General features: G+C 39.4%; 1 protein-coding gene across 4 annotated transcripts in view; it reads left to right on the forward strand.

The window, feature by feature from the left end:
- Positions 1 to 16,260, forward strand: part of B4GALT6 (beta-1,4-galactosyltransferase 6) — a 61,607-nt gene that overhangs the window by 24,866 nt on the left and 20,481 nt on the right. For 3 of the 4 annotated variants that reach the window (XM_011361932.2, XM_023531821.1, XM_023531820.1), the window contains exons 3-4: positions 1,483 to 1,596; positions 15,917 to 16,041. In XM_011361932.2, coding sequence (XP_011360234.1) covers positions 1,483 to 1,596; positions 15,917 to 16,041 — 239 coding nt within the window. The remainder of the gene's footprint in view (positions 1 to 1,482; positions 1,597 to 15,916; positions 16,042 to 16,260) is intronic. The other variant, XM_023531819.1, reaches the window with a different exon arrangement.

The following is a 16,260-nucleotide window of genomic DNA, read 5'->3' on the forward strand; positions in this document are numbered from 1 at the left end:
CCATCAACTCTACATTGATGAATGAATGAATATTTATGGTAGACAAAGGTGTACAAAGGAGGTGTTTAGTTTTTTTGACTCTTCTCATATACTTCATATTGAATTTCCAGGATTCTACCATTTTTTCACAGTGAGAGGGTTTCGCTTTTACAGTTCAAGAAAGTATATGATTTTGACCCTCAGCCTTTTTTGCTTGCTGGTTACTGGCAGACAGGCCTGTTCTCCTCTTTCCTATCTCTTTTCATGCAGGCTAGTTCAGATAGAAATATTTCTCATCAGAGCAGATTACTGAAGATTGAAGGACTATCTTCCTGTTTTCCTGAAGTGTCTGTTAGAGCTTCATTTTCTGGGTGTACATGGTATGTGATCCAGAAGACAGACAGTAGTTTAATCAGCTGTTTCCATCTCTTGTTTCTTACTACATTTTAGTTTCATTCTTTTAGATCAGCTTCCTCTTACATAGCAGGAAACTGGCAGGTCATGGTTCCCAGATTTGCATCTCAGAACTTTGTTCCAGAAAGGGACCGAAATGTGATCTCTTTGGCTCCATGTTCAAGACTCTTAAGGCTCTGACTGTCCTAGGTTGGGTCAGGTGTTCATTTCTAAACCAATTGCTCATATCTACAGTTATTGAATATTGAGTATGTATGTGGGCCAGGGATTATTCTAAGTACTTTATACGTTTATCTTATTGAAATCTGAAAATGACAATACGAGGTGGGCACAGTTGAGAAACCATGTTGTCTTGCCCTGGATCACAAAGCTCGTGTGTGTTGGAGCAAGGATTTGAACTCAGCATTTGACTTTGGGCCGCTAAACCAACGCCTTCTATGCTTTATAACTGGCTGATTCTAAAGACAATGTAATAATAGCTTCAGGGCTTCCTAGGGACTGCAGCCCACCGGTTGGAAATGACTAATTTAAAGATTTAAAATGGGCTATGTTTCAGAAGTAAGTAGTGTGGGTAAATCTCAGTTTCCTGAGTGTGGGGTGGTGAGAAAACATTACTCCCACCTCTGTGCTCTGTGGATGCTAGAAGCAGCACTGTGTCTATGTGATGGTCCTGAATACCCTTGGCTGTTTGGTAGTAGAGAGGATTCCTGGAGCCCCTGGGGTACTGTCACACTCTCTTTCAGTCCGGCTCAGCCAGGGGAGGGATGGGAGCAGGTGCTCTCATATGGTCACAAATGGGCTGGCTCTGTATGTCTGCAGAGAGCAGGCCAGACTGCTTTCTAGACTTGTCCCAGGGTTCCCCTGGGAAATCTTGCTGAGCGGTCCATTCTGGAGCAGGGAATGATAAATGGGAGAGTAGCCATGGCAGCTGCATTTTGTTTTTCGATAGTTCTTTAGAGGTCACTGCTTTTAAGTACTTCTGTAGATTGCATATTGCAGACCTTGTCACAGTGACGGTGACATATTTCATTTACTAGCAGCAAAGCAAAGGGCAATTTTCTGGTTGTAACTTTTTTCTCTCTCTTCAAGATTATCCTGAAGGCAGTAATTCAAGTGATTATCTTGTTCAAACAACAACATATCTTCCAGAAAACTTCACATATTCGCCATACCTCCCCTGCCCAGAAAAACTACCTTACATGCGTAAGTGTCATCTAATTTTGACTTAACTGTTTGCTTGAATTATAATAAAATAATAAAAATCAGAGCACTAGGCTCAGTTCATTACTGTGAGTGCTAATGTTTGTATTATGTAGCATGTTATTCGATTTTTTTTTTTTTTTTTTGCCAAAGGACTTTTTTGGAGAGGGAGGGGGATTGAAAAGCTGAAGAAAAAACTTACCCTTACCTAGAAGTAACCTCTGTTGTGAGTGTGATGTGTATTCTGACAGGTTATTTTAAAATTATTTTCTACAGAGATGGCTGGATAGATCAAAAATTAAAATGTTTCAGATTTAAGAACTTAATATAAATGATTTTAATTACATTTAATTTTGTAAATTTTTTTTTCTTAACACTTTTTGTGAACTATCCAGGTTGATACAATCTGGATATAGATCTGTTTATTTCTCTTAACTATTGCATAATAGGTCTTTGAATAAATGTACCACATTTCATTTACCTTTTACTTTGCTGATGAAAATTTAGGCTATTTCCACTTTTTTGCTATCACAAAACAGTGCTGTGAAGAACAACATAGTGCACATTTTTCTGTGCACGTGTGTGTATGTTACTGAATGTTCATAGCCACAAGTGGCTATGGCTTGGTGGCGTGCCAGAGCAGCTGTACCAATTTATATCTCCAACATCAAAGCATAAAAGTACCACTTTGAAAAAAAAATGATATCTCATTGTTTCAGCTTCCACTTTCATTGCTAGTGGGTTTAAGTAACTTCAAGTCTTTTTGAATGGTTTTAAATTTTCTCTCTTGTGACTTGCTCAAGAATGTGCTTTATAAGTACCTTAGTGGTTAATTAGATTTTTGTATTGATCAGTAGGAGTTCTTTATATATGTCCTGGCAGTGACCTGTTGTCTGCTTTATGTGTTGTAATAACTTTTTACAGTCCCTGGATTGTCCTTTTATTTTGTTTAAGGAATCTTTTATTTTATAGCAGTTCAAAATTATGATGTTTTCAAGTGTATCAATCACTTTATTTAAGGTTTTTGTTTTTTTGTCTTAAGAAAGTTTTCCTTCCCTCAACACCATACAAATACTCTTGTTTATTTTCTCTTTTTTTTTTTACAATTTTGTTTTTAACTTTTGTGTATAGTATGAGGTAGGGATCAAGATATTGGACTTTAAATATATATTTTTCAAAATTATGAAGGTAATACATTATCATTTAAAAAAACATTATAACTCAGAAGCCACATGGCTATTTTGGCTTTTTCTTTGTATGTCCCTCCCCCCATTTTAAGTTTACTTTATATATATGTTTATATCTTGATTTTTATATAATTAAAAATCTAGTAAACATCTTTTTGAATTACTTATTTATCCTGTGTTCTAATGTCCTCAGTATCTAAGGATGTTTTGAATGTTTTTACTTGAGTTTTCTTTATTGAGGAAATTAGCCTTTGCCTGCCATATTTGTTAGATTTTTTTCAGTTTATCATTGATAGGTATTGTGTATCTATAATAAAAAGAAAGATTCACCTTTTAATACCATTTAGGCTGTGGTTCTCAAACTTTAGGGTGCATCAGAGTCACCTGGATGGTCTTATAAAACAGATTGCTGAGCCTCACCCTCAGAGTTTCAGCTCCATCTGGAGTGGGGTCTAAGAATTTTCATTTCTAACAGGTTCCCTTGTAACATTGATATTAGTGATTCTTGGGTCACGCTTTGATCTAGAGCAGTAGAACTCATTTCTGGCTACACAACAGCCTGAGGGACTTTTATAATTCTTGTGCCCAACCCCTAAATTTCTGATTTTATTGATCTGACATATGGCCTGGACTTTGCTATTTAAAACAAAAAACTTCCCAGTTGATTTTAATCTTGCTCTCTCCTTGTTGTGTCCCATAATAGAGAATGAAACTATGATTTTTGTGACTGTATATTTGTTATTACTTTGTTATTGCAGCCTTGATTTTCTAAGAATGAATGTTTTTGTCTGTACAGAACTGAAATTGCTGAGTAATGTTCTATTGAAATATTGATTACAATAATTTTATTTTCATAATTTGCATATTCAAAGGTTTTAATTTGAGGAAATATTTCTGTTCTTGATTTAGTTGCCATTTTCTCAATTAGTGCTTTATGAGTACTAATTAAACTGTTTAAGAGCATCTGCCTGCCAGGACTTCCTATTAGCACTCCTCTCCTCCAGTCTTATAATTCATAAATATCTCTGTCACAGTGCTTGAGAGATTGTGTCATGGCTGCAACTCACTGCCTTTTCACTGAGTGTGTTGGTCTTACTGCTCCTTTTCTCTGTTTCTCTCAGAGCCTTGCATTCTTCTACAAGAGAGGGTCACATTTGTTTAGCCAGTCACCTTTTCACAAAAGGCCTCCTCAGGGGCTTCCAGCTCTGGGTCCATCATCAATCCCTTGTCCAGTTAGCTGTGGCTGGAGTGACAGGGTTATTTGGTAAGAAATCTGGCCATATACAGATAACTCCTTAGAAAGGAGCCATGGGCCTAGCCAATATAATGAGGCTTTCTCCAAGTGGGCCTTGCATGAGCCATCCAGGAGAGCCCATTCACTAGTTGTGTGACCTTTGCAAAGTAGAGCCTCAGTTTACCCACATGTAAAATCTGGGATTATAATATCAACTCACTGTGTTGCAAGGATAAATAGAAGTGCTGTGGTTGAAGCTTAACAGAAGTTAATATGACATTCTCTTTCCTTTCCTTCACTTCTTTGAATGATGTAGCTAGTCTTTATAATGAGCAAGGGAATGAGAAACCCAGGAGAAATGTATAGAGTTAGGAGTTTTATAAGCAGCTATGCATCTTTAATTTTTTTAATTAACAGGATTATTTCCCATCAAAGATAGAGAATAGCGTAATAAAATTCCTATGTATAAAATCTTATGATAACATCACACAAAATAATTGAATATGATACCTCCCCAAATAATAGTTAAAGGAAGTCTGTGTAAGAATAAGCTACTTAGATAAAACCATTCAAGTATGAATGATACTTAATTTTCCTATAATCACCAAAACTGAAGTTAAGGCTTAAAATCAATGTGTTTGATTATCTAGCTGTAACTTCTTTTTGATTTTTCTCTAGTGTAGCAATGAGACTACTAGCACTAAATTACTATAAAGATAAAATTTGAACTTTCCAATTGGAATCCAGATAAAATTGATTTCAAGGGGGTCAGCAATATTTTATATTCAGTCATTTAAACCATACAACTACTTTTAATGTGATTATTTATACAACATAAGTAAATGAATACTTCTTTGTTACTGTTAGTATTTAGAGATTTTTCAGAGGACAAAACACATTCAGCTTTATTAAATTTATGTGAGATTCTCTGTGCTAACAAAGTAAAATAGAAATTTTACTTTATTTAGAGCTAGAAAGCAGTAAATGCTTAGCATAGATATGTTGATATTTCTGGGTGAAGAATAGACAAAAATGTCAGTTGTGCACTTTGCGTTAAAATGAAGATAGACTTACCTGCGGTTTTCCTACCTTTTAATTCTTATTCAAATAGAATACATTTGCAATGGCTTTTATATATTCTGTTCTTACTGTTTGTGGAATAGTTCCCTTTATGGGTTAACCCTGATAGTTTCTATAGTTGCTAGCTTTTTAAACATAACAAAAGCTACAAGGAATTTTCGAGATGTTTAAATAATTCAAATGAAAATCGACAAAGAGGGAAAAGATAAACAAATCAACGTCAGGAAAGCTCAAATGATAATATAACAAACCACTATATTCATTTTTTTTGCATATATTTATTGTAGAAAAGAGAGATGGGAGCCATTTTAGAGTAAACAAGCAATTTTTGAACTGTGGTTGCACACACAGCGAGCTCTGTCTTGTTCATAGGGGCAGAACGAGGAGAAACAAAGCTGCAGATGATCTTGTGCCTACCAGCTAGAGGAGGTAATGCACTCAGAGAAAGGCAGTGTGCTAATTGTTACACAAGGGCTATTATGTGATGAAAGGAAGACTGCAGTTCATGCTGAAAGGAAAAGGGAGACTTTTGAGAGAGGGGACACTGGAAGTGGTTCTTGGAAGATAATTCAGTAGGTAGGTAAGGGGAACAGTGTCAGAGCACAAGACGCCTTGTATTCTAGGAATGGAGGCTGGTCCACTTGACTGAGGTGGGGCTTTATAGTGAGGTGTGTGAGAAATAAGGCAGGCGAAGGGCCTGTGTAAAGGACTAACCAGTTTGAGGGCTTCGTGGGTTCCATGAATCCCTAGGCATCCATGAGATGGACTTCAGAGGGAGTTGAGCCCCGAAGTATTGTATGCATTTATGGCGTTTTGTTCGATTTATGGCGTTTTGTTCATCCCTCTAAGGCAAGGGCCCCTAACCCCCAGGCTGTGGACTGGTACCACTCTGTGGCCTGTTAGGAACTGGGCCACACAGCAGGAGGTGAATGGCAGGCGTGCGAGCGAAGCTTCATCTGTATTTGCAGCTGCTCTCCAGAGCTAGCATCACTGCCTCAGCTCCATCCCAGATCATCAGGCATTAGATTCTCATAGGAGCACTGGTCTCTGGTGCCAAAAATGTTGGAGACCACTGCTCTAAGAATAGGGTGTAGAGTTTTCAAAGTTCCAGAGGCAAAAAAAGGTAAAACAGACACAAACAAACAAATAAACAAACAAAAAACAGTGCTTTAGGGAATTTAACATTCATATGCTTTAGGCAGATGAATAATGTGACTGGAATGGTCCTTCAGAAAGACTATTCTAACGAGAAGCTGAAAAATGGATGAGAATGGGAAAATACTGGAGAATGAAAGACCAATAAGGAGCTTGCTACAAGGGGCCAAGAGGAATGACAAGGGCATGTGACAAGGCTGTGGCACTGGAGAGAGGAGGAGGCACCAGAGAAGAGCTCTAGGGATGTTATTGGCCGGAAGTGGTGATCAGGGTTAATTTGCAGGTTTCTGGCTTGGTGATTATTAACTGAAACAAGTAATGCAGGATAAATAGCACATTTGGACAATGGAGAAGTTAATGAGTTCATTGTTGGACTCGTTTTGTTTAAAGCTCAAGAGAGTTAATTTGGGGGTCTGAGTTTTGTCAGATAGATCTGGGCTACAAGTAAGAGGAAGTGAGACATGAAGGAGTTTCTGGGCAACTTTAGCACTTATGGGTGTAAGGGGCAGTCAGTAGAAGAAGGGAAAACAGTCAGGGACATAGAAGAGTCAAAAAATGGTGTCCCAGAGACCAATATGGAGAGAGTTCCAAGGAGAGAGTATTCTGTCTTGTCAAAGAAAGCAGGTAGAATGAGGAACCATGAAAGGACGTTGGATTTGGCACATAGAGTATGGGAACCATAGCGAACTCAATTTTAGTAGAGTAGTGGGGTAAGAACAAAACGTACTGTCCTGAGATGTGAGTCAGAGTGCATATAAACTAGTTGGTTTTAAAAAAAATGTTTGGGAGAATCGAGCAAAATGGTGTTGATGATAGAAGCTTAGCTCATCCGCTCTTGTCAACCACATCAAAGTTGAGATGGAAACACAGAGCAAACAGCAAGCAGAGTTGCCTGGGGTCTAGAAGCCCTACAACTAGGGAGAGAAATAAGAAATCACCCTGCAACATTTGGAGGTAGGACAGGATGAAGAATAGAGGCTGCCTGGTCTCTATTCTGGGACAGAGGCTACGGCAGCTGCAACTGGTGGTTGCAGCTGCCTCTTAAAGGGGCCATGTCTGCAAACCAGACTTTCGCGGTGACGGACCTGCTTGCTCTGAGCACCAGTGCCGGGTTGGCTGCTCGGGGGTCACCAGGGACTTATAGGGATACACTGAATTGTCAGAGTGAGGGCCGGAGGCCAAGCTTTCTATCGTGCAGAAATGCTGGTGGTATCCATTGTCCCTCGGTTGAGCCCTTCCCCTTCCCAGTGTGCAGATGCAATGCCGCCATAGCTGAGATGTCATCAAATTGGATAACAGAGATCACTCTGTCCAGAGGATTCCCTGAAACCCTGCCTACCCCAACTCACGGCCCCATGCAAGCCACATCCAGTTGTGTCCTCGGCGAGTCCTGTGCCACTTGCTGAGCAGCGCTAAGATTCACACTGGTGGCAGCTGATCTTGGTTTCTGGTGTGGCTTCTTGAGGCAACTATAAGCACAGCACCTGTGAATTGCATGCCAAATCTTAACAGATGGTTCTGGAGGGGCACAGGCTGGGGATAAACTTAGCCTGCAGCTGAACCCCTCTCAGGACTGTGCTGCCGGACTCCTACTACACAAAGCCATGCTAATGAGACTGGGAGACTTAGTAGCTTTAATTAGTACATAGAAATAGACATAGAAAGGCAGCCATAATGGTAAGACAAAGAAGCAGAGAACAGAACAGAGATCCAAGAATAACGGAGTCAAGCCATCTCACAGATGCAGAGTTCAAAACACTGGTTATAAAGATGAACTCAGTGAGAACTTTAACAAAGGATGAAAAAACATAAAGATGGAAATGGAAATTATAAAAGGGAACCAGTCAGAAATGAAGACTACGTCATTTGAGATGAAGAGTGTATTAGAGGGAATCAACAGAGTGGAGGAAGAAGAGGATCAAAACACTGATATAGAGAATGGGGAAGACAAGGACACTCAGCCAGAATGGCAAGAAAAAAATAACCAAGAATACAATAATTTAGGGAGCCTATGGGAAAAAATTAAGGGTAACAACATCCATGTCATAGGGGTACCTGAAGAAGGAGAACAAGAAGTTGAATATATATATTTGAAGAAATAATGATAGGAAACTTCCCTAACCTGGTGAAGGAAATAGACAAACATAGAACATACAACCCCAGGAAGTGCAGAGAGTCCCCCAAGAAAATGAATCCAAAGAGGCCCACACCACAATACATCATAATTAAAATGCCAGAGATTAAATGCAAAGAGAGAATCTTAAAAGCAGCAAGAGAAAAACAATTGGTTATCTACAAGGGAGCTCCCATAAGACTGGCAGCCTATTTTTCAAAAGAAACTATGCAGGACAGAAGGGCTTGGCACAAAATATTCAAAGTGTTGAAAACCCAGGATCTACACCAAGAATACTTTATGCAGCAAAGCTATCATTTAGAGTTGAAGGACAGATAAAGAGCTTCCTAGACAAAAATAAGCTGAAGGAATTCATCAACACCTAGCCAGTATTACAGGAATTGTTGGAGGGACTTCTTTAAGAAGAAAAAAACAGGTATCTAAAACAAGAATAAAGAATCGTAACAACTACATTCCTATCAACAAGTACCTCAAATGGAAAAGAATTAAGTGCTCCAAACAAAAGATAAGAAAGCTGAATGGATAAGAAAACAAGACTCCTATATATGCTGCCTACAAGAGACTCACTTCAGATGAAAAGACACACACAGACTAAAAGGAAGGGGATGGAAAAAGATATTGCCTTGATGGACCTAGAGGGTATTGCGCGGAATGAAGTCAGTCAAATAGAGAAAGACAAATACCACATGATTTCATGTACATGTAGAATCTAAAGAACAAAATAAACAACAACAAAAACAAATTCATAGATACAGAGAATACTAGATGGGAGGGAGGTTGGAGGGACAGTGAAAAAGGGCCAAGGGATTAAGAAGTACAAATGGACAGACACAAAATAGTCATGGAGATATAAAGTGTACATAATGAAAATAGTCAACAACGTTGTAAAGATATGTAAGGGGGAAGAGATTTAGTGGGGTGACCACTTTGTGAGTTATATAGATCTTTAATTACTATGCCGTACAACTGAAACTAATATATTATCGTATGCCAACTATAATTGAAAAAAGCTCATTGAATTATACAATGTAAATATGAGCAACTAATGGTCTATTAGACTTCAATAATACTGGGGAAAAAACAAAGTTTGGTGGGAAATGAAAGGAGAGTGAGGATAAGGAATCTGTGGAGGAGGTGGGGTGAAGGGAAGAAATGGATTTAAACTAATATTAGGCATTACGGAAAGAAACTATGGAGAGAGAAGAGAGACAAATAAGAAGGAGAGTAAGAGAGTGGGGTGTCCATGGAGCCAAGTCTGGAGAAAGTGAGAGGAAACAGAAATATGCTTAGGTTGAAGAGTTAGTTTTGGAAAGCAGTAGAAATACCTCCTCCCCTGAGGCAAGAGTACATTAATTTGGAGATGAGGTGGAGAAAATTAAGGGGGTTCATGCCTGTTGCTTCTATGTGCCTGATGGTATAGGAGGCCACATACATATGAGGTAGTGGCCAAGAAGGACCAAGCAGTTGATAGGGAGGAGTAAACATTTAAAAATTGTTATAGGGAATTAGAAGTGGAGTCAACTAATTATAAATTAAAAGACGATGATCAGCCAAGAGAACCCCTCTGACACCCCTGTGGGGTCAAAATGCAGACATAATGTGACACTTGTTTTTACTGAAAGCTTACTATGTTCAAGGCAACATTTTAGGTACTATCACCTAAATTATGGGATTAATCTATGTGCTTATGGGATTTTCTTCAGTGATATTTGTTGAGTGGAGAATTCGAGCATGGAAAATTGTTGATCAGATGTGGCAGGTCAGTAAGAGAGGGGCAATAAGAATGTTTGTTAGTATATGGGTGTGTCTTAGTCCATTTGGGTTGCTAAAACAGAACTGCCATAGACTGGATGGCTTAAACAACAGATAGCAATTTCTTATGGTTCTGGAGGCTGGAAGTCTAAGAGCAAGGTGCTGGCAGATTCAGCATCTGGTGACAGTCCCTCTCCTGGTTCATAGATGGCCATCTTCTCACTGTGTCCCCATATGGTACAAGGGGCAAGAGATTTCTCTGAGATCTCTTTTATAAAAGGTTGCTAAGCCCATTCATGAGGGCTTAACCCTCATGACCTAAACACTTCCCTAAGGCCCCCACCTCCCTAATACCATCTCTGTGGGGGTTAGTATTTCAGCATAAGAATTTGAGGGTGGGAGGTGGTCAAACATTCAGTTCACTGCAAGGAGCTATAATTATATGAAGCTCATGGAGCTGTGTTTCTCCGAGTGTGGTCCAGGGATGATCTGTACCAGAATCAACTGAGATGCTGGTTAAAAATGAAGGCCTCTAAGCCAAACCCCAGACATACATCAAAAGGCAGGTTTCTTGGTTGCGAACCACAGAATACAACTCGCTTCAGTTTAAGAGGAAAGGGAATCCGTGAAGAGATATTAGGCAGCCCTCAGAAAACCTGTGTACCACAGAAGTAGGTTCAGAGGCCGAACAGCCAAAACAAGGCCTAGACCACTCTCTGAAGAGTCTCCTGCTGGCACTAGGCAGAAATTGTAGCTCCTGACAGCAGTGCTCAGGTCTAGAGACCAGAGGTGCCACTCCTGATGTCCCTAAAGCCAGAAGCTTCTGTTACTGTTTTAACTGAAATATAGTTTGCAAAATGCTCATGTCTTCATATTGTTGACTTATGCTTCAAAGATTCCTGCAGGTGTATCTGGTCATGTGACTGCTCCTATCTGTTACAGAGGTTGGGAGAGTGGGTTCTAGCTTCTTCCTCTTGCAGGCAGGACTCAATGGTGGGCAGTTTAAGTAGCTGAAATGTGTTCAGATAAAGCTGGGTGGCTACAGGTAGGACTCATAGGCATCTACTGACACAAGCGCTTTGAGAATGGGGCCAGTAACCTCCATTCTAAACAGGCATGGCTGGCAACTCTTATCCACACCACCCAAATTAGTGAACTGGTTTATTAGGAGACTGGATAGACAGGAAAAATGGGGATATAGCACAAGGAACTTTAAGCCAGAACTGACAGGCTTTCAACACTGACACTGCCAGTCAGTTCTAGGTGACAGTGATGCTCAGGTTGTGGATACAGAGCTGAGTAAACAAAGAGGATGTTCAAGGAGAGGAGGGTACCTGACAGTGAACATGGAAGGTAGTATGGCTAGAAGTCATAAACGTCAAAGGAGATAAATTTATGAGAGAAGAAGTAAATGATCTTTTGTAAGGTGTAGGTTTGAGTGTACAGAATGCCTTCCTTTATGTCTGGCTTCAAGATTGTAGACATTGGAAAGTGAGCACTTAGCACAGTTTGAAAGGAAGAATAGTGCTTCACTTCAGATGAGGAGTGGGGGGAGGTATTCTGGAGAAAACATTGAGGTAGAGTATATGGAAATGTCTTGGCAATTGAATGAGTCCAGAAAGCATATTTGAAAAGGCAGGAGTATATGATGTGCCATATTTCCTTGACAAGACACAGCTTTAATTTTATAATGGCTTTTTGAGAACAAGGAAGAAGCAGTATATTAAATGCACACATTGGAGAATATGTCCCTATGTCAGAGTGCTAAAACTTGAATGAATGTGTCTCAGAATTGAGGAAGTATAGTAATAGTGGTTGTGGATTCTGGCTTTAAAGGTTTTCAGCTTATCAGTAGTCAGGGACTGGAAAGACATTTTGAAAGCATGTGATGAAGGTTACGAGGCCTCCAGGGGTGGACCAAAGGTTCACTGGGTGGATTACGAGGGAAAACTGGAAACAGAAAGCAAAGACTATTAACTGGAGGAAAATAGATGTTAAGAACTGTGTATTGTGGCTGAGATCAGGAGACAAAAATTTGGGCTGAACAGAGGGCTGTGGGACCCCTTTTGCGCAAATGTCTTAAAGGCATATTTTAGTACCTGATGGAGCCAAGGAGTGGAAATGCAGGTAGAGAGAGAGGTGAGACAGAGTTGGACATGGCCAGCTTTGCCATTCCTACTAATTCATTCATTCATTTGTTCATTCATTCATCCTATATCTATGCATTACACTCGGTTTTGGGGATTTGTGACTGAAAACTACCCTATCTATGTTTAGAATACTCAGATTTGGTTCCTTCAAGAATAGTTGAGTAGGAAATCATTTACATAAGCAGAGGTTATAAAATTCCACAAGGTGAAAAGCCTAAGTAAAGCATTGGAAATGGGTATTTTCTAGCGTTGGCTTCAAAAGGGACAGTGGGAGACTGTGGGCAAGACGACTCATGTAACTGGTCAGCCTCAGAGCTGTACTCAGGAGGCAGCTTAGAGAGCGGGGAGGGAAGGTGCCATCTTATTGTAAAAATGGTTTTCCAACTTTGGAGAGGAATTCACTTGAAGGGATATGCCTAGAGGAAAGTCAAGTCTTTCTCTGATATTGTCTCAGGCATTTGGGTGGTACACATTTGAAACCTTGAGGGTAAAACAGTGACAAGAGCCCAAGAATACAGAGTTAGGCTTTAGATATAGGCTCTCAAATGAATGAAATAGTCATTTAAAACTGTTAATTCATAGAGAAAACAACTCTCTGCCTAGAGAGTATATGCCTTAAATTTTACTTGAAATGCAAGAAAAATATAAATATAGGCAATTCATATGTATTGGATATTTATTTAAAAGTTATATTTTAATAGAAAATACAATATTCTAAATCATGTCATGTGATACATTAGGATCCACACTACCAAGAGCCTTTGGTTTGGGCCCACGTGTACCTAACAGACCCCAAGCCCATTTAGGGAGGCATTTTGTTGCATGTCTTACAAATTCAGCATTAAGAGATTATAGCAAATGTCTTGTGTCACCGTTGGTGCAACTGAGTTGTTCTCATACATAACAGAAGTAGTTTGGGCCCCAGGCTTCATTGTCAAGACTCCTGGGTGGCTTAGAGTTGACCTTCATTCTTCCGCTTTACCCTCTAGCTAACAGGCAGCCCCTCTTCTCTTCAGGCCCCCAATTCTCCAGCTCTTTCCTTTCTAACTCCAGTCTCACCTTCAAATTATCCAAGTCAGGATTTGATATGTAAATATTTTTACATTTATGTCCTGATTGATTATACTGCTGGGTAAATGGATTTCAACCAATACATTTATTTTTCAACCTTTCAATCTCTGATTGCAGAAGGAGTGCACATGGTCTCCCTGGAAAATCTCAGATTTAGCAGAGGTGCAGAGTGAAAGTGGGGAGCTCTCTGTGGAGCTCTGGATCGTTGCTCTTTAGTTGCCTTTAAATCTCAGCAAGTGCAGTAAAGGGGGTGGCCCGGCTGATGCTTACTTCTTAATGGTAAAGAAGGCTGTGTCCTTTCTTGGCTTTAAAGCACTGGAATGCTTTCTGGAGTGAAACCTGAAGGAAATGTCCTGTATGTAAAGAAGGTGAAAGTAGTCTTGGTACAGTGGGGGGACCCCAAGTCCTCACCTTGAGAGAGTCTCCTCGAGACAGTTTGGAAACCATGTCACCACTGGCTCATCTGTTCAGTGCCTCTTTCTGGCCACATTCTGTAATAGGCCCTTTTCCCTTCCATTCCTGTGTACAGGGTCTTCACCCTAACACCCCCTGACCCACTAATTGGTATTTATTCTTCCTTCTCTCTCTCTTTCTGATTGTACTTTTGCTGTTCCCAGTGGTGGCAGGGCCTGTCCCCCACTCCAGAAAAAAAGGGACGTTGCTGTTATCCCTGGCACTGGGTCATCTTTGGCCTTCAGCCAGCAAGTTATTAGGATTCCAGATCAAGGAGTGATGAGTACATAGGAAAGCTGCTCAGGGACTCTGAGGAGTGTGGATGGCGGTACCATCAGGAGACAGGTGAACTTTGGGTACCTGGGGCATCAGGAATATAAGTAAGTGACAGACATGAGAGGCCCTAACCACTGAGGAGAAAGTTATAAGACCTTCATCTTAATCTGTCGGGACATGTGTGTTCATAATGAAAATTAAACTGCAAATGATACTGGAGAAAACTGCTGACAATGATGATGATTACGGCTGTTGAAGAAATAAAGCCAGAAAAAAGGCAAAAAAAAAGGGGGGGGATCTAACAGTGCATAAAGAATACCAACAGTTACTTATATGAACTGCTTATTATTTAGCCTAATTGCTATCGTTTTAGCAATTATGCATACCATTAAATGCATCAGATTTATTTGTGTGAATTTTATTTGATTACAGTGCTAGATTTCGCTTTTGTCAGCTGTCATGGTAGTCTGTACTTACACTGACTGATCACTCTTACATTTGACCTGTCTACCCTTTCTCTGCAAGTTCATAGGTTACTCTTTTCTTTAGGTAAATCTGATCTTTCTAAGATTAGCTATTTTGCATATTTGCCACAGTAAAGGGTGTATATTTGGTTATTAAATACTGCAAACATTGTCAATAGAACAGGCAGACAGAAGATTGCAAATTTTTTCCTGGCTTTCTCTGTGAATCAGGCATTTGCATTTTAAAATACTTTTTCTAGCATGCTTCAGTGCTTAGTGGAAGCTACTGATGTTCCTGCCTAGTTAGAATGAAAAGAAGGATGGGAAGAGAGGCAGCTGCAGAAGCCTTAGAGAATGCAGAGTAGCAGGAATGAGAAAAGGGGCTCCCTCGAGAGGAAGTGAATGTGTTGTATTGGGAAAATCTGGCTCCTGAGCTCAGCAGATGGTTGTTGGTTTCTATTTTATGAGATGAGGAGGTTAGAAAGAAGAACTGAGTCCTGTTAGTTCTCAGTTCTCTTTTTGAGTTAATGGAAATAATTTTCCATCCAAGATTCACTCCTGTCTCAGTGGTATACATTAGAAAACCTATTAGTAAAAACACTCTAGTAATATCATATAATTGTTACTGTGGAAGGTGAACCACAGTAAACCAGGAATAGCTTAGAAGTCCATGGTTTTTCAGTTTTGCATATCAAGAGGATATATGGTAAGTGCTCAAAATAGATTTGCAGAATTGTGTGCGCAAATTTTCTTTTATAAGAAATGTCAGTAAAGTAGATGAAGGTAGTAGTAGCTGATGTTTATTGTGTACCTTTGTGCCGGCACTGTACTTGATCCTTCACAAGCACTATTTCATCTAATGGATACAACCACATTGGGATGTAGGCATTACCATCTCTTTGTACAGATGGGGAAACTAAGGCACAGAAAGCTAGGATTCAGCTTCTGGTCAATCTAACTGCTTAATTGACTCCTTTGTATTGTGCTGTCATTTCCTCTATGTTGACTATGTTGAAATTAAGAATAGTTTTTAAATACTTCAGTAGTTAAATTGCATGATGTGCTAAGTTGTAATGCATGCGCACATTTCCCAAAGAATATTAAAACATTCATTATATCACTCCAAAAAGTTGAAGTGATTTAATTTTCCATGGCTGATTTACCAAAGGTAGTAGTGTGACCATATAATTTTTCATCCAAACTAAAATCAAAAGGGAGTGATATTAACGATTATGTAGTGATAACAGGAATAAACCGTACTATTCTGGCAACTAAGTTATACCATTACCCTAATGATTGTTGCTTGTCTTACTTCATCTTTGAGGCAAAAAACATTAAAACAATTCTTCATATCTTTTATCTTCTAGGGGGATTCCTCAATGTCAATGTAAGTGAAGTCAGTTTTGATGAAATTCATCAGCTCTTCTCCAAGGATTTAGATATTGAGCCAGGAGGTCACTGGAGACCTAAAGACTGTAAGCCCAGGTGGAAGGTGAGGTAAATTTTTTCATAAGTAATGTGACTATTACTATGCATTTGAGGAAAAGTGTGCTTGATTCAGAATATGTAGTGAAATACCTTAATGTCTTGATAAAATTAAGACATCAAAATTTTGATATTTAATGTATGTGTATTCACAGTTCAGATGTGATTTAAAGGTGTTACTTGTGAAGACTAACTGCACCTATGCATATACAAAATACATGCTCAT

Source organism: Pteropus vampyrus, unplaced genomic scaffold (genome assembly GCF_000151845.1).
Source record: "Pteropus vampyrus isolate Shadow unplaced genomic scaffold, Pvam_2.0 Scaffold3, whole genome shotgun sequence".
Taxonomy (NCBI): Eukaryota; Metazoa; Chordata; class Mammalia; order Chiroptera; family Pteropodidae; genus Pteropus; species Pteropus vampyrus.